Source organism: Pan troglodytes, chromosome 14, assembly GCF_028858775.2.
Source record: "Pan troglodytes isolate AG18354 chromosome 14, NHGRI_mPanTro3-v2.0_pri, whole genome shotgun sequence".
Lineage (NCBI taxonomy): Eukaryota > Metazoa > Chordata > Mammalia > Primates > Hominidae > Pan > Pan troglodytes.
In genome coordinates, this window is record NC_072412.2 from 57,692,902 (window position 1) to 57,714,302 (window position 21,401).

The 21,401-nt window shown below is 39.7% G+C and overlaps 1 protein-coding gene across 14 annotated transcripts in view; it reads right to left on the reverse strand.

Moving 5' to 3' along the window:
• Window positions 1-20,962, reverse strand: part of NEK5 (NIMA related kinase 5) — an 89,290-nt gene extending 68,328 nt beyond the window's left edge. For 5 of the 14 annotated variants that reach the window (XM_016925318.3, XM_016925322.4, XM_016925321.4 and 2 more), the window contains exons 1-8: window positions 20,669-20,748; window positions 19,443-19,510; window positions 19,214-19,352; window positions 11,184-11,280; window positions 4,105-4,202; window positions 2,334-2,417; window positions 2,180-2,250; window positions 159-245 (exon numbers count right to left, since the gene is read on the reverse strand). In XM_016925318.3, coding sequence (XP_016780807.3) covers window positions 159-245; window positions 2,180-2,250; window positions 2,334-2,417; window positions 4,105-4,202; window positions 11,184-11,280; window positions 19,214-19,330 — 554 coding nt within the window. In that variant the 5' untranslated portion in view covers window positions 19,331-19,352; window positions 19,443-19,510; window positions 20,669-20,748. Of the gene's footprint in view, window positions 1-158; window positions 246-2,179; window positions 2,251-2,333; window positions 2,418-4,104; window positions 4,203-8,272; window positions 8,500-11,183; window positions 11,281-15,641; window positions 15,767-19,213; window positions 19,353-19,442; window positions 19,511-20,110; window positions 20,749-20,873 lie in introns of those variants that run through there. The other 9 variants (XM_063792588.1, XM_063792589.1, XM_009427003.5 and 6 more) reach the window with 9 other exon arrangements.
• Between the last annotated feature and the right edge of the window lie 439 nt (window positions 20,963-21,401).

The window sequence follows — 21,401 nt, forward strand, 5'->3', positions numbered from 1 at the left end:
TCAGTTTGGTCCAGAACAATTTCACACATGAAGAAAATGAAATTACAAAAGTACCATAAGAAAGAGAGAAGAGATTTGAGTTTTAGTTTCTGGAATCTTCATTCAGTGTCATCCATCAGATTTTACTGACACTTTCAAACTAAGAGTCAGCAACTTACGTTTTATTGTTGTAGGGCTTATTCTGACAGATCTCTGGGGACAGGTAGTAAGGTGTTCCAATACAAGTTCGAGCAAGTTCCATGGAACTAGTAAATTATATTAAATAATAAATCAGCATGGTTTTTTATTAGAGTAAGAAAAGTCTTAAGACATGGACATGCAAGAAAAAATGTGAAAATGGATAACACAAGATTTGATGCATACATGTGTTAGAAGAAAGCAAAACACTGTATGTTGATAAAGTAACTAAATCAGCTGATTTTTAAACTTACAATTCACCTCCCAAAAATTTACACACTAAAATATATTTTTTATGGCTTAAAGACTCCACAAAGAGATGAAATTGTCATGTTATAAAAATCTCTCAGATGTAGAGATTATCAAATTGCAACCTCATGATTTAAAACTTGGAAAATACAAAAATGAATAAGGGAGAAAAAAGTTACCCAGAATCTTAGCACCTAAAACAACTATTGTTAAAATTCTGATGTATTTCCTTCCTGTCTTTTTTCCACACATATTTTTCATATAACTGTGATCACAATGTATTTAAAATTCAGAATTCCATTTTCTTTGCTTTGTATAACAAAGTTATCAAGAAGTCTTCAAAACCATAAATGTTTATGATATATTCAGGTACATGGCCATGGCCATGCCAAGCTTTATTAAATTTAACCATTTCCCAATTATTTAGGCATTTACGTTATTCCAAATTTCAAATTATTCCCTTGGAAGAAAGTTCCAGAAACAGAATATTTAAAAACCTCTTGGTACATATTGCCACCAAATTGTCTTCCAAACAGGTGCACCAATTTATTCTGCTAGGAGGTGTGTAAGCCAAAAATAAAATTCTAAGCCCCCCAACCAACTCATAAACCCTCCCTTTGGCCAAGGACATTCCAAAGTTAACCTGAAAAACTAGTTCAGGCCATGATGGGAAGCAGGGTCCGATATGCCTCATTATCTCCTCCTCCCCTTTGGAATTCAGGCACAGTTGACCAGCATTAACATTAAAACAGACCTTAAGACTGACAAAGCAGACTCCTTGTAGCAATAAGATACCAAAGTCCAGCCTGACTCTAGTATAACATCACATGACAGATAGCAGGCCTGAAAGGAATCAAAATATTTTACCCCAAATCATGTTTCTTTGTCCATATCTTGAAATAGTCCTGCAAAGGTATCTCTTGTGGGGAAAATCTACATTCTGAAGAAAATTCCCTTCTTTTTCCAAGGCTTTTTCCTGATACAGGAAAAAGTTAACTAAGAGTCTGGCACCTTTTTAAATCCGATAAGAGGAAACATTTACAATCTATTCTCTCTGAGGCCTGCTACTTGGAGATTTCATCTGCATAATAAAAACCTTCATTTCCACAACCCCTTATCTTAACCCAGACACTCCCTTCCACTAATTCCAGGTCTTTAGATAGACTCTTTCAATCAACTGCCAATCAGAAAAGTTTTTAATCCACCTATGACCTGGAAGCTCCCTCCCATTCTTCCCAGCTTTGAGTTGTCCTGCTTTTCTGGACCAAACCCATGTACATCTAATTGACGTCTTGCATCTCCCTAAAATGTACAAAACCAGGTTGTAGACCGGCCACCTTGGGTACATGTTCTTAGGATCTCCTGAGGGCTATGTCACAGGCATGGACCTTTGGTCACTCGTATTTGGCTCACAATAAATCTCTTCAAATATTTTACAGTTTGACTTTTTTCATTAAGAAGTGTAAACCTGCCTATTTCACTAAATTCTCTCTAGCTTTATGCGTATTACAGTCACATCCATATTTGATAAACTGGAATCACACTACAGAATATTAGCAACATCATTCTATTACACCACAATTTATCTTGAGAATTTTAATCTCAAAGTACCATCTGATGTAATGCATTTACATAAAGCTACCTAAAATTATTTAGACAACCAAGATTTTAATATCTTCTTAATCCATGATACCTAAAAATACATATTTGGGCTATTTTGACTAGAAAGAAAAATTATTTTCAAAGTACTTACTTATTCAGGACTCTTGCTATACCAAAGTCCCCAAGCTTTGCCACCATTCCGTTCTTGCTAAGAAAAATGTTCTATAAATGGAGAAAATGTCATGTTGTTTGAGGTACTTCAAGAAAAGATCAGTTCTGTCTTAGTCTTCTCTCTGAGCTGTTACCTGAGCTTTTATGTCCCTGTGTAATATCTTCCTGTCATGAATATGTTTTAGTCCTAGAGAAATCTGTACAAACCAACCGAGGATCTATAGAGAGAACACAAAACAAAGCCACTGAATAGCCTGGTAGTCACTGAAATGTCTTCATGGTAACATGCAAAAAGAAAGAAATTATACACACACACACACACATACACACATATAGTGTATGTGTATTTATAGGAATGAAGTTAATAGGTACACTTTATCATATTATTATTTTCATTCTACAACTAAAAAAATGGAGGCACAGAAAAGTAATCCAAATATCACTGGTAAAATCAAGGGAAATTCCACATGCAGAAAAAGATAAGTAGAAGCAAGGGAAAGAGGCATGCCGTTCACGATTTTCTTTTTTTCCTACTTAACCCTGGGGTGCTAACTGCATCGTGAATAGTACACAAGCAGCCCTGTTTCCTGATAACCTGGGAGCCATTGGTTCTTCCTTTACAGGGGAAGGAGGGTGACAAGGGTGGGGAGAGAAAGAGGAAGAAATGGGGGATCTGTGAGGTTAGGAATTGTAATAAAATATCGATATATCTAATATAAAACCAACAAATACTTTACCTTTGAAGTTTAATTTTATTTCTAAGTCATGATTTGATTTTATCTTTGTTGACCATGAGCCTCTTTATAAAAATGTGTTCTATGCCTACAGAGATTTATTTAAACTATTCTAAAATTTCACTGGTTCTTTGTCTGCCAAATTATACAGAAAGAGGAAAATAATAGGAATAAAGCTATATTCCAGACATTAATATTCAGTTGTAATTTTAGTTCATTCCCAACAAAAAGAAATGTAACTCAAAATTTTGTCATGAGAAGCATTTTTATAAAATGTGGCAAAATAATACCTAGATAAGAAAAAAGAGTTTCTATCAATATGGAATTTAATATATAATATAAATGAGCATACAAAGAATGCTTGATTAATCTTACAGAAGTTAGAGATATTGATTTTTTAATCCTTCATATATTCAAAATATTCAACTTTAAGAGGAAATTATATGGGCATGATGCTCTTACATGCTAAAATAGAACAAAGAAACAATGGCCAAAGGAAAGATGGTGGGCCTTTCCTGTGTGCTTCTTGAGGCAATGGCCTTACCATCAATCATAAAGGAGCTAATTCAGATTCCTCTCCACACATACAAACCTGTCTCCTTCATGAGTACCACTCCCAAGAGAGTTCCAGGGAGGCTTGGAGTATAGAAGAGAAATACATTTGTGCAAAGAGAAAGTGGGAGAGGCCATTATTCTTCATCTTTTATCTCCCCCTCTTAATAACCAATGAAACTAAATAGGCATTGCCAAGACAAGCTTCTATCCTCCCTAGCAAAGTGGGATATCTAGTTTAAAACAGAGCACCAAATGGTAAAAGAGAAAACAGTGAAGCTATAAATATGTTACACGTTAAATGGCTAAGGAACACTCACATTCAGATTTTTTTTTAACCATGAAGACTTATCTCAGAGGCATCCTACATGAGATTTTCCAAACAGACTATCTTTTCTCAAGAAAATCTCACTCTCTAAAAAACAATTCAGTTTAAGTTCAATTGCAAACTTGTTCTGGACTGAATCTACCAAGAATATTGATCCACTATTTTATGGTTTCAATCTCTCTACCAAAACACATGCTTTATATCAACATAGTCTACTACTTATGACATTATAAATTTAATTCTCCCCCACCACACATACATAAAATTAAAAAGCAAATTAGAAGTTTTTACCTGATCTTCACTAAATAACACACCCCGTTGTCTATTGATCCTTTTCATGAGATCCCCTCCATCACAATATTCCATTACAATAAACAGCCTGCCATTCTCTGTAAGAAAAGGAATCATTTGGTGCTGGAAGGATTTCAGATATTTATCAGTCATGTTCTGGCTGTGGAATCAAGATGGACTGGGTTCTAATTCCACTATACCATTTATATTTCTTAGCTCTGTGACTCTGGGCAAGTCACTTTAACTTCTCCATGCCTCATTACCTCATCTGTAAAATGGAAATATTATAGAAATTTCTTCTTTGGATTGTTGGAAAGATTAAATGAGTTAATCCATGTCAGATGCTTAGAATAATGCCTGTACATAATGAGAGTTTAAGAAATGTTGGCTATTTTTATTAATACATTCCTTTGAGAGGTTAGAAATCTGCTGTAAAAATAGCAGCTGTGACTCTTTCATAACACCCCAGGAAGAATTAATAGCCCCTTCTTGAATTTGGGCATAAAGCCATATTTATATGGCACTTATTTATCTATGTTGTTGAATACAATAGAAATTCTTATAACTGACCTCTGCCTAAACCACTCACTAGATTACAAGACACTCTCCATTGCTATTGCCCCATCAACGTTACCACTAAATACTACTAGGCTCTCTAGTATGTCCAAGTACCTCTGCTCTTACCAATTGGACTGAATCTTACCAAGATCATTTTGTTTTTTCCCAAATATGTTTACGCCATTTATTCTTGTCTTTGTAACAGAAACTGATGAAATATGAATAGAAAATGAAAGGTGATTATTTTCCAAAAGCTATGCTGAATATTTTAGAGGACTCAGTAAAAGTGAGTAGTTTTTAAAAAAAATAGCTATTGACCTAAATGTTGATGGGATGAATGAAATATAACTGGAAAACTTCTAAAAGGATTATGTACAGACTATCCACAAATCCTTGCTCCACATTAAAGAAAAGAGACTAGAAATTCTAAATAAGACACATAACTTACATAAGAAAGAAAATTCAGAACTATAGTCAGTGGACTCATAATCTACCAACTATAATTCTGAATTTTCTTGAACTGTAGTGAGTTATTCTTGTCTTTATTACATAAACTGATGAAATATGAATAGAAAATGAAAGATGTGATTATTCCTCCAAAAGCTATCCTGAATATTTTGGAGGACTCAGTAAAAGTGAGTTTAAAAATAAATAAATAAATAACCATTGACCTAAATGTTGAATGAAATGAATGAAATATAACTAGAAAACTTCTAAAAGGATTGTGGACAGATTATCCACAAACACTTGCTCCGTATTAAAGAAAAGAAATTATCCTTTGACAAATGCTTGTCATTTCCTTAAATTTTTTTTTCTTTTTTTTTTTTCCTGGCCATTTCCACTCAAAGGATGATTATGTCTTCTTATGTTAAAATATGTCTGTATAATTGCTAGGATCTAAATGTCTTTGTCTTCCCCAAATGTATATGTTGAAATTTTAACCCCCACAGTGATGGTATTAGGAGGTATAGGGCTTTTGGAAGGTGACTAGGTCATGAGGGTGGAGCCCACATTAATGGATTGCTGTCCAAGAGAGAACCCTCTCCCCTTCCACCATGTGAAGTCACAATGAGGCGGACCATCTATGAACCAGAAAGTGAACCCTCACCAGACACTGAATCTGCCTGCACCTTGATCTTGCACTTCCCAGCCTCCAGAACTGCCAGAAATAAATTTCTGCTGTTTATAAGCCACCTAGTTTATGGTATTTTGTTATAGCTGCTGGAATAGACTAAAACAGATGATTTTCTGCTCTAACCAGCTTTCTTCATTAGCCAACCAACTAACAGCTGGGATCTTGTTAGAAAAGAAGGATTTCTACTCACTTGTTTGTCTACACTTCATTCTTTCGTACCTAAAACAGTAGTTAGCACATCAAAGGGGCTTAAATGTTTGTTGAGTGGATTCATTAAAAACAAACAAACAAACAAAAAAATCCCGAAGGAACACAAAACATACGCGCCAAAATCAGTCTTATAAGCAATTGTTGATAACATTTTCCCCTGTAGTACCCACTAAATGCCAAAATCTCTTGCCAAATATCTATCTTTTGCTATCCTACTCTTTAAAGTACCCTAACCAACTTTACTGTGGATATCAGTAACCTGGCAATGTCTACCCTTGGTTGCTTCTAATTCACAAACCATGCATCTTCTTTCACATATTTCAATTTTTCCTCCTCTCTTCTTTAAGAGACGATCCATTCATTTATTAACAAACTTCTATTGAGGACATGCAAAAGCAAGGAATGCTGTGTAGGAATAAAAAGCAAAGAAGCCATCCATTCTACTGTTAAGGAGGCGAAGTCTAGTTGGGGAGTCCCTCAGCATTGGGTGAGAAGTGCTGTGAAGTCTGTAGGCTGGAGGGTGAGGAGAAAGCGCATGCAAGTAAGACTGGAGATCTAGGAAGGGTTCTGAGAAGATGCTTCCCCATATGCCTTAATATCTAGAGATCGGTTATTTTCAGGAATGTGTTACTTTTAGGAGAATTGATGTTTCTTATCATTGAAGCTCAGTCATTAAAAGGTCTGCCACAGCAATGAAGGGATGGCAATTTCAAAACCATGGAAGAATCAGAATAATGAAACAGAGGAGACATTATTTCATCTCACTTCCTTTTCACCAACCTCCAACTCACTCAACCTTACACTGGCTTTTGGTGAAAGAAACTGACTAAAAATTCATCATGACAGAGATACCTTTTTTTTTTTTTTGAGACGGAATCTCGCTCTGTCACCTGGGCTGGAGTGCAGTGGCGCAATCTCGGCTCACTGCAAGCTCCGCCTCCTGGGTTCACGCCATTCTCCTGCCTCAGCCTTTCCGAGTAGCTGGGACTACAGGCGCCCGCCACCATGCCCGGCTAATTTTTTGTATTTTTAGTAGAGACAGGGTTTCACCGTGGTCTCGATCTCCTGACCTCGTGATCCACCCGCCTTGGCCTCCCAAAGTCCTGGGATTACAAGCGTGAGCCACCGCGCCCGGCCAACAGAGATATCTTAAACTACTGGCCAGGTGCAGTGGCTCATGCCTGTAATCCCAGCACTTTGGGAGGCCGAGGTGGGTGGATCACCTGAGGTCAGGAATTTGAGACCAGCCTGGCCAACATAGTGAAACCCTGTCCCTACTAAAAATACAAAAATTAGCCAGGCATGGTGGCGGGCGCCTGTAATCCCAGCTACTCAGGAGGCTGAGGCAGGAGAATTGCTTGAACCCGGGAGGTGGAGGTGCAGTGAGCCAAGATTGTGCCACTGCACTCCAGCCTGGGTGACAGAGTGAGACTCTGTCTCAAAAAAAAAAAAAAAAAAGAAACTACTTAATGTCAATTAGCATTATCTGACTGTAAAATAAGGATTTTTCCCCATTAGCCACTGTTAATTTTATATTTATTGGAAGTGTCTGGAAAAATCATTTATGCTCTCAAATTTTCCATCTGCTGTAAAGCTCATGGATCACTGACACTTCAAAACAATTGAGGGGCACTAAATAACCTTTTTATTTGTCAAATTCCAACATTTATTAAACAATTATTATAATTCATTCTAAAATGCACTTTTAAAAAATCAAGGGCCTGGCGCAGCGGCTCTCTCCTGTAATCCCAGCACTTTGGGAGGCCAAGGCTAAGGCAGGTGGATTGCTTGAACTTAGGTGTTTGAGACCAGCCTGGGCAACATGGCGAAAACCTGGCTCTATAAAGAAAAAATATACAAAAAGTAGCCAGGTGTGGGGGTACATGCCTGTAGTCCCAGTACTCAGGAGACTGAGGTGGGAGGATCCCTTAAGCCCAGAAGGTCAAGGCTGCAGTGAGCTGTAATCACACCACTGCACTCCAGCCTGGGCAACAGAGTAAGACTGTCTCAAAAAAAAAAAAAAAAAAAAAAAAAAAAAAAAAAAAAAAAATCAAGATTATTTCTTACAGACATTGGCATCTTCCAATCACTTGCTGTAGACCCGGCAGGCTTAATGTTTTCACTGCCTAAATAATTTTTAGAATACCTTAACCAACTTTGTTTGCTTATATTTTCTTTTTTATGTGTGCATTAGAGTAATATAAAATAAAACTCTGTGTTTAAATAAATGTAAAAGAGCTCTTTCCGGCCAGGCACAGTACTCACAGCACTTTTGGAGGCCATGGCGAGAGGATCACTTGAGGCCAGGAGTTCAAGGCTGCAGTGAGTCATGATCCAATTAACCCAATTGCAAGTAAATGAAATCTATAACAACCTAAATAAGCTTAGAAGAGGACCATGAGCCACAGATAACAGTCCCAGCTGACACCTTGATTTCAACTAGCTGAGACTCCGGGCAGAGAATCCAGCTAAGCCAACCTCAGGCTTCTGACCTACAGAAATCAAGAGATAATAAATAGGTGTTGTTGTTAAGCCACTAAATTTGTGTTCATTTGTTATGTAGTAATAGAAAACAAATACAACAGCATGGGAATTTTTGCCTATTTTGTTTGCTGATATATCTCCAAGACCTAGAACATGCCTGGCATATAACAGACACTTAATGAATGTTTATTGATGGAATTTACATGGAATTAATTTAGTCTTAGGAAAATATCACTACATTCTCATTATTTTTCTTATGTTGCTTCAAGCCAATAAAAACATCCTATTTTCTTTTTTTTTTTTTTTGAGACAGAGTTTCACTCTTCTTGCCCAGGCTGGAGTGCAGTGGCGCAATCTCAGCTCACTGCAACCTCTGCCTCCCAGGTTCAAGCGATTCTCCTGCCTCAGCCTCCCAAGTAGCTGGGATTACAGGTGCACACCACCATGCCTGGCTTAATTTTTTTGTATTTTTAGTAGAGACGGGGTTTCACCATGGCCAGGCTGGTCTTGAACTCCTGACCTCAGGTGATCCGCCCGCCTCGGCCTCCCAAGGTGCTGGGATTACAGGCATGAGCCACTGCGCCCGGCCAAAACATTCTATTTTCTATAGACAAACATTAGAGCCATGGTTCTTATGATCAGAGATAAGCGATTTGAGGGAAAACAAGCCTTTACCTACACTCTCTAAAAGACAGAGGCTACAAGGCCTCTGAGGCTTTTAGATAAGCTCAGTAGTTCAAGTCCCAGCAATCAGCCAAGCAAACTCAAAGGCATCATAATAGCTCTAGCTTTCCTAAACACAGGGGTGCTCTACTTAAAAAGAGTCATAAGAAAACGTAAACTTACAGTATCAACAAACACAGCAGAGGTCATGTATACTGTAAAAATGATCTTAGTTCTGCAAAAGCTTCCAGTGGTAAACTGTCCTCAAAAATCAATCTCACATGGTATAAGGAAATACTCCAGTCTCTAAAAGTGGTCCAGTCCATTTGCTCATTCAGTAAATAGGTATTGAGCAGCCATTGTGTGCTAGATGGCAAGGATCAAGTGGTGAGCAAAACAGATGGAGCCCCAAAATTCATTAAGTTTACTATGTAAAGGGCGACAAATATGAAACAAATTCATAATTATATAAATAGACATATGTAAGTACAACTGCTGTGGAAGAGAACCAAAGGGAGCTGTAATTTGAATTGTGAGTTCAGAAAAGGCCTGAGGATAAGTAGGAGTTAGCCAGAGAGTCACAATAATAACCTCAAACAAAATAAAGAAGAGAAAGACCATCTTATAGCATTATCAGTAGCCAATGGACAGGAATGCAGGGCACTTTATTCAGTGGCTTTCCTTGAAAGTTATTCCATGCAACACAATTCCAGACCATGTGTACTGTTCTGCTCCCAGGAAGACCTCAGAAGAGTCCCAAGAGCTCTTTTTAAATACCCAGAAGCCAAAGAAGGGCCATACACACAGAAGTACCTTGAATGTAGCGGTTTTAATCAGTAAGGAACACAGCGCTCTGCACAGTTTACATACTCAAGACACAGTGGCTGTATTTATTTATTGACTGACTTTTACCCAACTGATGATGCCTGAAGATATTGAGGTTAACACTTCTGCTCCATGAACTACTTATCAGTCTTAAAACAGCCCTGCGCTGGGGGCTGGGCTGGGGAATGACCCTTCATAAAACTGTCAGCACATACGGCCCTGTCACAACTTAAGACACACCTGACATACTGTAGATTTGTTTATTGTCTATCTCTTCCCACTAGAATATAAATTTCATGAAAACAGGGATTTTCATCTGCTTTGTTCACTGCTATATTCCTGACACCTAGAACAATGCCTGGCATATAGTAAGCACTCAATAAGTATCAGTTCAGTGAATGAATGCTGTCTGACCAATGCTCCTTCATTTATTATTTATTTTTTACCTTTGGACTACAGTGATGGGTGGAGGCAGAATTGTATTCAGGTGTACGGAGGAAGGGACTTCCTTCCCTAAAGTTGTCAGCAGAATTGTATTCAGGTGTACAGAGGAAGGTACTTCCTTCCCTAAAGTTCTCCCCCTCTCCGTGGCAGTGTGCTAGGCTATGGTGCGTGGCTGTTTGCTGGCTCTCTGTAAGAGGATTACACAGTCCCATCTGTTGCCTAAGGATATGCAGGATCTCATGTAAACAGAGTACCCCCCAGCACACACACACAAACACACACATCCTAGCAGGGCTTTGAGAGCGATAGGGTGGTGGGCTCTGTGTTTTCCCCTCTTCTCTTGCTTATGAGAACAGCTGGTTCCTTATCTGAGCTGCTCCTTCAGCCTGGGCCCCAGACTCAAGACCCCAGCCCACCACAGCTAGCATGTAATGTAAGTGAGAAATAGATGTGTCTTATTGTAAGTCACTTAAATTTGGGGGTTGTTACTACAGCAAAGAAGCTAATAAGCCAGTCATTAATTTTTTGGGAGAGTGAGAATTAAGGAGAGGCAGAAAAACAAGAAAACATAAGAAAGCCGTCTACAAAAACTTACTAGAGAGGAAATAACGAGGACGTCTCAAGCTGCAATTTAAGTAAATGGGGAAATGACCCATTTACAAAAATTAATTTATACACAGTCCTTAGGAACAAATCTTTTTACATATGTCAACATGCCTATACTTTATAAAAATACTTAAGGAATATTAGAAAATCAAACCTTGAAATGAACTGAAGAAGGCTACAATGTTGGGATGTTTCATCTTTTCCAGAAGAATCACTTCTTTCTTTGAAGCTTCTTTTTCTTGTATGGGCATCTAAATTACATTAAGAGACAGAGTAGTCTATAAAGCTAACTTGGTTTCAAGAACATGCTTTCTGCTCATTTCCATCTAAAATTCTCTAGGATTCCACTGGCTTTTAATGTCACTTTGAAAACGATCTTTCAATGGCAGGAAACAACATTTCTAGAATTAGCAGAGTACCCTACATCTCGTCAATGGTTTGTTGACAACCATCATCAAGAAAATAAATATTTCTGGTGAAGTTTTGCTACATTAAAAGTTGGACTGGTGGTACCGTGTTCATTATCTAGCCATATGGAGCCATATTTTAATATCTATCTTTCAGTAGCAAAGGAATTCTTTATAAAAATGCAACATTCCAGGAGCAATCACTGCTGAGAAGAAACAAATGAAATCTAAAAAAAGAAAATGTGTCATATCCCACAGAAATCAGGCCAGTAAAATTTTGTATTAAGATGACTACATTTTTCATTTTCAAATAAAAATTGTCTTGCATGACTTCATTTTAGAAGTATGTGGGTGTATTTTCTTGTTCTACTTTCACCTATAGACAATACTTGCCAAGGGGTTTGGTGCCAGTACCAGTGGCCACACCTCATTTCTACTTTTTCTTCCTCACTCTTGATGCTTTGCTGACTTGTCATTTCTACCCTGACTTCCAGCCCCTGACTGCCCCGCTTTTCTGATGTCCACGGGGCCTCCACCCATTAGAGGTCTTCAACATTGGCCAGATTTCTCATTCTCATTTAGACTTAAGAACTTCTTAAAAATTAATATTCTCAATTCTAGCTTCCCTACATCTCAGCTGAAGGATCCTTCAGTAAGTTCCTTAACCCCTCTAAGCTTCAGTGTTTCCTGCCCCAATTTAAATTGTATAGTCAGTACATAGGAGTTTCAAAACAAAAACGGCTAAATTACTCCTACCAGCTAGATACATTTAGCAACTTAAAAAATTCCTAACTACTATTTATTTAAAAGAATATTATAAACAAAATTAAAAGACAAAAGGTTAAGATACAATATTTGTACCATATATGACAAATATATTTATAATATAAAAATTGATGGCAAATAATTTTTAAAAAGGCAAACACCCCAACAGAAAAATAGCAAAGTACAAGAATAGTCAACTCTAAAAAAACAAGAGAAATAAAAATGGCTGATAGAAAAAATATTCAATCTCCTGCAGTAATCAAAGGAATAAAAACTAAAGCAAAATTTGGCTGGGTGTGGTAGCTCATGCCTGTAATCCCAGCTCTTTGGGAAGCCGAGGCAGGCAGATCACTTGAGGCCAGGAGTTCAAGACCAGCCTGGCCAACATAGCAAAACCCTATCTCTACTAAAAACACAAAAAATTAGCCAGGCGTGGTGGCACACACCTGTGGTCTCAGCTACTCAGGAGGCTGAGGCAGGAGAATCCCTTGAACCTGGGAGATGGAGGCTGCAGTAAGCCAAAATCACACCACTGCACTCCAGCCTGGGTGACAGAGTAAGACTCCATTGCAAAAAAAAAAAAAAGGAATAAAAGCTAAAACAAAATGTAATATAGTATTCCATGTATGAAATTGGCAAAGATGAAAAGAATGTCAATAACCACTATTGGCCAGAAAGCAGCAAAATGGACACTCATTTATTTCTGGTAAAACTACACAAATTGATAAAATATTTCTGGGAAGGCAGTTTTACAATATATAATATGAATCTTTAAAATGTTCATTTTTGCGGGGGGTCTGTATCCTGCTGAAGAAATCTTTTTTTTTTTTTTTTAAGACAAGGTCTTGCTCTATCACCCAGGCTGGAGTGCAGTGGCATGATCTTGGTTCACTGCAGCCTCTGCCCACTGAGCTCAAGTGATCCTCCCACCTCAGCCTCCTGAGTAGCTGAGACCACAGGCAAGCACCACCATACCCGGCTAATTTTTTGTATTTTTAGTAGAGATGGGGTCTCACCATGTTGCCCAGGCTGCTCTCGAACTCCTGGCCTCAAGTTATCTAGCTGCCTCAGCCTCCCAAAGTGCTGGGATTACAGGCATGAGGGAAATGTTCCTATTTTTGACTAATTCTTCTAGAAATTTATCCAAAGAAGATAATAAAAGTGTACAGAAGAGTTCTCATACAAAAGACTTTGTTACAGTGTTTTATTGCTAGTTTTTAAGTTACTCTAATAATGCATGCTTGTTTTAAGTCAAATAGAAGTGAATAAGGTAAAAGTGAAACTTCCCTCTTTCTTTCTCATCTAGCCCACAGATGAAAGCCCATAGGTGGTAACCTTACTCTTAATGGCAAAAATGCAATTACTTTTGCGCCAACCTAATACTATATTCCCTAGGGATAACTGTTGTTAATAGTTAGAGCTTTTTATTTCATGCATATATAGGCAAGCATATATACATAGTTTGTTTAATAAAAATGAATCATACTTTACATATTAAATGTTATTGAATCGTAGCCAAAAACCCAACCAAACAATGTAATTATCTGAAAATAGAAAAAGAGTTAAATAAATTACAGGGGTGTTTTGCTAGCTTTTTTTTTTTTTTAAGACAAGAGTTCTGCTATGTTGTCTAAGCTGGATTTTAACTCCTGGGGTCAAGGGATCCTCCCAACTCATCCTCCAGAATAGCTGGGACTACAGGCACTTGCCACCATGCCCAGCTAAATTATGGTATTTTTAACCTGCTACCACTTTAATGCTATGCAGTCATTAAAAATAAAGGGAGGCAATGTAGTATCACGGAAAGAGCAGAGAAAGACTTAGATGGATCTGCTGATTACTGTGCATCCTGGAGCTAACTGCTTAACCTCTTTAGCCTCAGCTCTTTCACTTGTACAGTGAGAGTAATGAGAGCTACCTTTTAAGTGGTTGTGAAGATTAAATTGAGTTGATATACATAATAAAACACCCAGGATGGTGTGACATATAATGGACACCCTGCAGGTGGTCCCTTTATCATTAGTGTGAACACATTTAATATCATTAAATGACAACATTTTGTTATATAAAAATATTGAATGAGATGAGGAAATATTCACAATATATTGCTAATATAAAAAACTGTTACAAAAGAGTATATCTGGGCTGGGTGCAGTGGCTCACACCTGTAACCCCAGCACTTTGGGAGGCCGAGGCAGGCAGATCACGAGGTCAGGAGTTCGAGACCAGCCTGGCCAACATAGTGAAAGCCTGTTTCTACTAAAAATACAAAAATTAGCCAGGCATGGTGGCACGCGCCTGTAGTCCCAGCTACTCAGGAGGCTGAGGCAGGAGAATTGTTTGAACCTGGGAGGCAGAGACTGCAGTGAGCAGAGATCACGCCACTGCACTCCAGCCTGGGCAACAGAGCGAGACTCCGTCTCAAAAAAAAAAAAGAGTATATCTACCATGACACCAATCATTCTAATAACTTATATACTTATACATTAAAAATAGTCTATAGAGAAATTCAGCAAAATGTTCATAATGATTAAGAAAGAGGTTATATGCTATTTTTATTTTCCTCTAAATGGTCTTATTTTCTCCTTTGGCTCTTTTCAAAATTTCTACAATGAACATTTTTATTTTCACAATTGAGGAAAGATAAAACACTTTTATTTGAGCCCAGAAGGAAAAGAACATGCTTGATAATGGTATGATGATAAGAGAAATATTAGCTTTTTGGTACCTGTAAGAAAACAAGCAATTTAGTTCTGGGGTCTAGTGGAGGGAGTAGGGAGGCATTAGAGAGAAGAAATAAATTTCTCTAGATAAGAAGTAATGAAAAACTACATGAGAGTAGATAGGAAGAAAGAAGTAATAAATGTTAATATTGTGACACAGATATTATAGGTAAATTCGATAACATAAAGAGATATGGGAAAACAAGAATAATGAGGTCTAATATAAGATTCTACTTATTTATGGCATAGTGACAAGAGTAGTTCATGAGTAAAGTGATGAAAAATTGGTGCTCTATTAGAAAAATATAGTCAATTTTTGATTATACTAAAGAATGGGAGAGATGCTATGAAATGCAGTAATGTATATTTTTATAGAGATTCACCTCTCAAATATTTCCTCTTTACATAGAATTAAAATGGTTTTATAATTCCTAAGTATATACCAGCTTCACAGTAGAGCAAGAGGGCCTGAAAGCATCTGTCCAGTGAATCAACTATCCAATAAGAAGTTATTGAATATCTCCTGACACCAAGCATTAGGTGCTGTGTGGAATACCAGCACAAAACGCACATGGACTCGGTCCTCACAGAACATATTACAGCTAAATAAGGAGGAGAAGGCACAAAATAAACAGCCAAAGCATGTCCAGAAAGAAAGCAGTCAGTACTATAACAGAGGTTCCAATAAAAGTTATGCAAGTTTACAGAGAAGGATACATTCTTTAGAGTGGGAGGATTCTGGAGGTATGGTAGAGCTCAGCCTTGAACAAGTGGGATCTTGATGCTGGGAGATCAGCAGGCAACGACCTTGGAAGAAGTAGCCCCAGAAGCAAATGCAGAGGCTGGAGTGGGGGAAAAAAGTAGGGTATGTGATAGGAGCCGTAGTTTTGGAGCAAATCAGAGAGGGTCTCAAAACTTCTCTGAAGAGTGAAACAATATAAAAGCACAAGGCAGACCAGGCACAGTGGCTAACACCTGTAATCCCAGCACTTTGGGAGGCCAAAATGGGAGGATCACTTGAGGCCAGCCTGGGCAACATAGCAAGATCCTGTCTCTAAAAAAAATTTCAAAATTAGCTGGGTGTGGTGGCTCATGCCTGCAGTCCTAGCTACTCAGGAGGCTGAGGCAGGAGGATGGCTTGTTCAAGGTTACAGTGAGCCATGATGATGTCACTGCACTCCTGCCTGGGCAACAGAATGAAATCCTGTCTCAAAAAAAATGCACAAGGCAAACCCCACTTTCTACCTCAATAATAACAACTTGTGTCTTTCTTTGTACATATATGAACATATTTGTAGGTATACATATATATGGAGAATATATATATTTTTCCAAAGATTATATTATTTTACACTTACTATTTTCTTAAACATTGCAAACATTGAAATTTTCCCATGTCAATGCTTCACCTACAACATGATTTCTAATAGCCACTTAGTTTTTTATAAATTACTTAACAAATTACCTACTGTTGGACATTTGTTTTCTAACTGTTTATCTGTGGGGTTTTTCTTTGAATAAACTCCTAATTTCTTAGTTTTCTACTGAGTTTCAAATTTTTGTACGATGACTTCATATATGGATTTTATCTTTTTATTGATTTAATAAAAGGCTAACACCATTAAGTCAATACTTGCAAATATTTTTGGCACCTTCTCGATTTCTTTGAATTTATTTATAATGTTTGTTTTGACATACAAACGTTTTCTATTTTTATGTAGTCAAACCTAGGCAACTCTTTCTTTACAGCCTCTGTCCCAGTAAAGGTTTGGGGGCATGGCTGGAGCATTATCAAAATTGGGCTGGAGCCACTTGAAGGATCCAAGTGACCCAGGGCCTCGACAAAAGGACTGAAGCAAATTCAAGGAAGAGGAAGAGTCAACAGTATTCGCCAAATAATTGAATGTGGAGAGGGAATAAGCTCACAAACGATCCCAAGGTTTTCAGGCTGGCAACCATAAGGACACTGATGACATTAATACAGCACAGCACATAGGAGGTGAAGTGGGTCTGCTTACAACAAGGAAGAATCACTATTAATACTTGTTTTTGGGTACAATTGTGATACCAAGCCTCCAAGGTGGTCTCAATGATTGTCATCCTAAATTCTTGATGCACAGGATCTCTGAGACAATAAATGTTTATTCTTTAAGCCACTAAGTTTGGGGTAATATGCTACACAGCAATAGATTAATAACATAGATGTTGGATGGGCGTGGTGGCTCATGCCTATAATCCCAGCACTTTGGGAGGCCGAGGCGGGTGGATCACGAAGTCAGGAGATTGAGACCATCCTGGCTAACACAGTGAAACCCCGTCTCTACTAAAAATACAAAAAATTAGCCGGGCGTGGTGGCGGGCGCCTGTAGTCCCAGCTACTCGGGAGGCTGAGGCAGGAGAATGGCATGAACCTGGGAGGCAGAGCTTGCAGTGAGCCGAGATGGCACCACTGCACTCCAGCCTGGGCGACAGAGCGAGACTCCACCTCAAAACAAAACCACAGATATTACCTGAAGTTATCTAGCTGGCAGAAGAAATGCAGAACTAGGGTACTGAAAGATGCCAGGGGTAGAGACAGAGATTTAAGAGAGATCTACTTATTGGTAAACACTGAAGTGGGGCAGTTTAGGTGACAATGGACAGAAAAAGAAAATCAGAAAAGGACACATGGTTGAGGACATACACAGGGTGAAGACAGAGATAAGCCTGAGGGAGAGCAGTCAGATAAACAAAAGAGAGTGAGCAGAATAATGTCATGGGAGGAAGCTATTGCGGGCCACTAGAATAAGAGGACATTATTATGAATATGCCATGGATTCACAAAAAGAGACCTATATTGGGAAATAAATCATTATCCCTGGAAGCCAGTCATCTACTCTTGAGCTTTAAGTTTGGGTAGGTTTTCTTGCAATTTTTTGTGGTAAGATAAAATTTATATCATTTTAACGATTTTTAAGTGTACAATTCAATGGCATTAAGTATATTCATATGGTGTAACTTGGGTAGTCCATTTTGCACACACTTTGTATGGAACTTTTTATGCTACTCTCATTTATAAATCCTCTAGAAGCTGACCAACAAAACTTGCCTTAGAATTAATTCTAGCAAACAATGGACATTATTGTCCCAATGTATTATGAAATGAACATATCACTAAAGAGGGTGACATAAACACTGACCAAGGTGGATTTAGCAAAAATTATTAATTTTTAATTAACTATATTTATTTTCCAAAATCATTAGACCAACAATTACATATGGTTTTCCTCTATTCATTCAGTGCACTCAATAAATGTGTTTAGCACCTATTATGTGACAGGAACTGTTCTGCATACTGAGGAAGACAAGCAATAAACAAATGAATAATTAAGAGAGCAAAGTAATTGCAGAGCATTATACATGCTAGTAAGAAAATAAACCAGGCCAGAAGCAGTGGCTCAAGCCTGTAATCCCAGCACTTTGGGAGGCCAAGGCGGGCAGATCACTTGAGCTCAGGAGTTCAAGACCAGCCTGGGCAACATGGTGAAACTCCATCTCTACTAAAAATACAAAAAATTATCCAGGCATGGTGGCATGCACCTGTAGTCCCAGCTATTCAGGAGGCTGAAGTGGGAGAATTGCTTGAATCCCGGAGGTGGAGATTGCAGTGAGCCAAGATCATGCCACTGCACTCCAGCCTAGGTGACAGAGCGAGACTCCGTCTAAAAAAAAAAAAAGAAAAGAAAACAAAAAAGAAACCAGGAACCAAGGTGGTGTGATAAGGTGTGATTGTGGCTGGGGGTCTACTCTAGCTAGGATGTTTGCAGAAAACCCCTCGTAGAGGACCTGAATAAGGAGATAGGAAGTGCACCACAGAGAAAAGTCAGGGCAACAGAGGAGGCTGGCATCTCACAGGGCCTTGCAGGGCACCCTAAGGAGGGCCATAGGAGCCACAGAGATGTGATCTTATTTCTTTTCTATTTTCATTTAAAAAAAATTTTTTTTTAGCAGGGACAGGGTCTTGCTATGTTGCCCAGGCTATCTCGAACTCCTGGCTTCACACAATCCTCCCACCTTGGCCATCCAAAGTGCTGGGATTACAGGGGTGAGCCACTGCGTCCAGCCTCTTTTTAAAAATGAGATCATTGGTTGCTGTTTGGACAATGGACTTAGGAGGTTGAATTAACAAAAATCAATTATGGCTTAAAATTCGAAATTATAAAAAATAAAAATTTCCTTTTTATATTGGATTAAAAGCCAGCTGAATATCCCACTGAAAATTAACAGAAATTTGAACTTCTTAACTTTACCTTTTCAAAATTGATCTCTTTTATGACACAGTGCTTGCTATCTGATTTCCCTTTAGCTAAGTATGCTTTCCCGAAGGCACCTTGCCCGATGGCCTTAATCACATCGTACTTATCCATGGTCTCCAATGGGCTGAGGTTCCTGGAATTAGAGTAATGTAAATTTATCACACACGTCTCATAAAGACTAACAAAGTCAGAAAACTGATGACTAAAGTGTAAAAGAACTCACTTAGCTAAAACTTTCCTCCCAGCCTTGCCAAGACAGAGACAAATAACTTTCCTTGTGGCCACAGATAACTGAAATGAGACAGAGTTTCTTGGTCAGACACGGGTCATAGCTCAGCTTTGATACACTTTTGCCCTGTATTCTCGGGTAAGTCACTTAACCTGGCAAAACCTCACTTTCCTAATTTCTAAAATGGAATAACAATACCTGTTTTGCAAGTTTGTTCTGAGAATGAAAGATACTATATCCGGTGTTTCGCACGTTTATAAAGCAGGAATGTCCTTAGGCTTGTGCACTTTTATAGTTCAGCCTTTCTTAGTGGGGACGTACTGCCCCCTAGGGGGAATTCTGGAAATATATGGGGGTGGGGAAGCTGTTTCCCCAAGATTCAGAGGCATGAGGTTTACAGGTGGTTGGGGCCTGAGATGGTAGGATTCTGCGATTCGAGAGACAGTCCCGCACAATAAAGGATTACCCCGCGGCCCTACAATCTTGGAGAGTCTTCCTATACATTCCTGTGCGTGGAAAAATCCGTTTGTGGCTAGAACCAAACTCTATTTTACATCGAAATGCTAAGTATTTTTGCAGTTTTAATGAACGCTTCTTTTTTTTTCGAGGAATGCAACTACATGTAAATCAAGGCTTGATTGCACTTCGGTTTGGAGGTTTACCAAGAATTGTTCACCATTTGGGAAAACCACGCGCTTCACTGGCCACGCTGCTCCTGGTCCCGGAGACCCAACAATCTGCATTTGCTGCCGTCACGTTCAGGCGACTCCCCAGGCGCGGCTACTGGCTACTTCTCTACATTTTCCAAGGGTAGTAGTGCCAAGCATTTTCAGATTGAAATATGTACTTTCTTACTTATTGCTTTCCTTCTATTTCCTCTTTATGCTACAGTTAGGGCATAATACAGTTTTGTTGTTGTTGTTAATGGGGTGAGCAGGGGGCTTGTTTTCGAATAATTTTATGTCAGGGTGGGAAGTCGGTACTGGGTTGCAGGGGGCTGGGAACCAGCTCCGCAGCCAGGAGAGGCTGCAGACACCGGAGGATCGGGTTCTGAGAGAGACGCATACGGACTTGGGGCCGGGGGTGACTCGCCCTCGGGAGGCCCGCGACCCTCCCGCCCAAGTGGCACCAAAGGGTGGAAGCCCCCAAATTAGGAAAATTCCTTCTCCCCTAGGGCCGCCCCTGGAAAAGCGGCCGCGGGTGGGTGGCAAGACGCTTACCCGTACCCGACCTCCGCGTGTGGAGCGTTGCCATAGAGACCGACGTGCCCTGGACGCTACACCCACACAGCCCAGGACGCTAGGCCTTTTCTGGGCCGCCCCCGCCGCCCCAGGCCGAGACTCCATCCCTTTCCCCCACCCTGCCCGGCTCCCGAAGCCCTGTGGCGGCTCCGGGCAAGAACTAAGGGCGGCCCCTGCAGCGTACCTGCTCCGCCGGCTCCGCGGGGCCAACGAAGCGTCCCGGAAGGATCCGGGTTCCCAGGGCCGCTGCGCCTCCCTGCGGCCGGGGCGGAGCCGCGCAAGGAAACGCGGGCGGGGCGCGGGTCTGGAATGGCCTGGGGACCAGGCCACCTCGAGGCAGGGTCAGGCGCCAGGGAGTTTGGAGACCCGGCAGAGTCACCCCGCAACCGTCCCGTTGCCTTGGGTCGGGATTCCTTTGCTTTGCAGTCTACAGTAGCGCTCCCCGCTCTTGCTTAAGGTGCACCAGACGCTTCGCAAACGTTCTCTCTTTTCTTTACAACCCCTCAAGGCAGTAGTCTCCCAGTTTTACAAATGAGCTAAACTGAGACAGGAAGAGTGTTTCTTGTACAAGGTCTCAGATATTGCCAAAAGGTGGACGTGAGACTGGAACGGCTTCCTACTCTTTGGGCCACAGCGGCGGCCTGCCAAGGGACTTTCTAACGAAACCGGCGCTGCCCAAGCGTCTGCACGCACGCCCAGTGCCCATCCCACC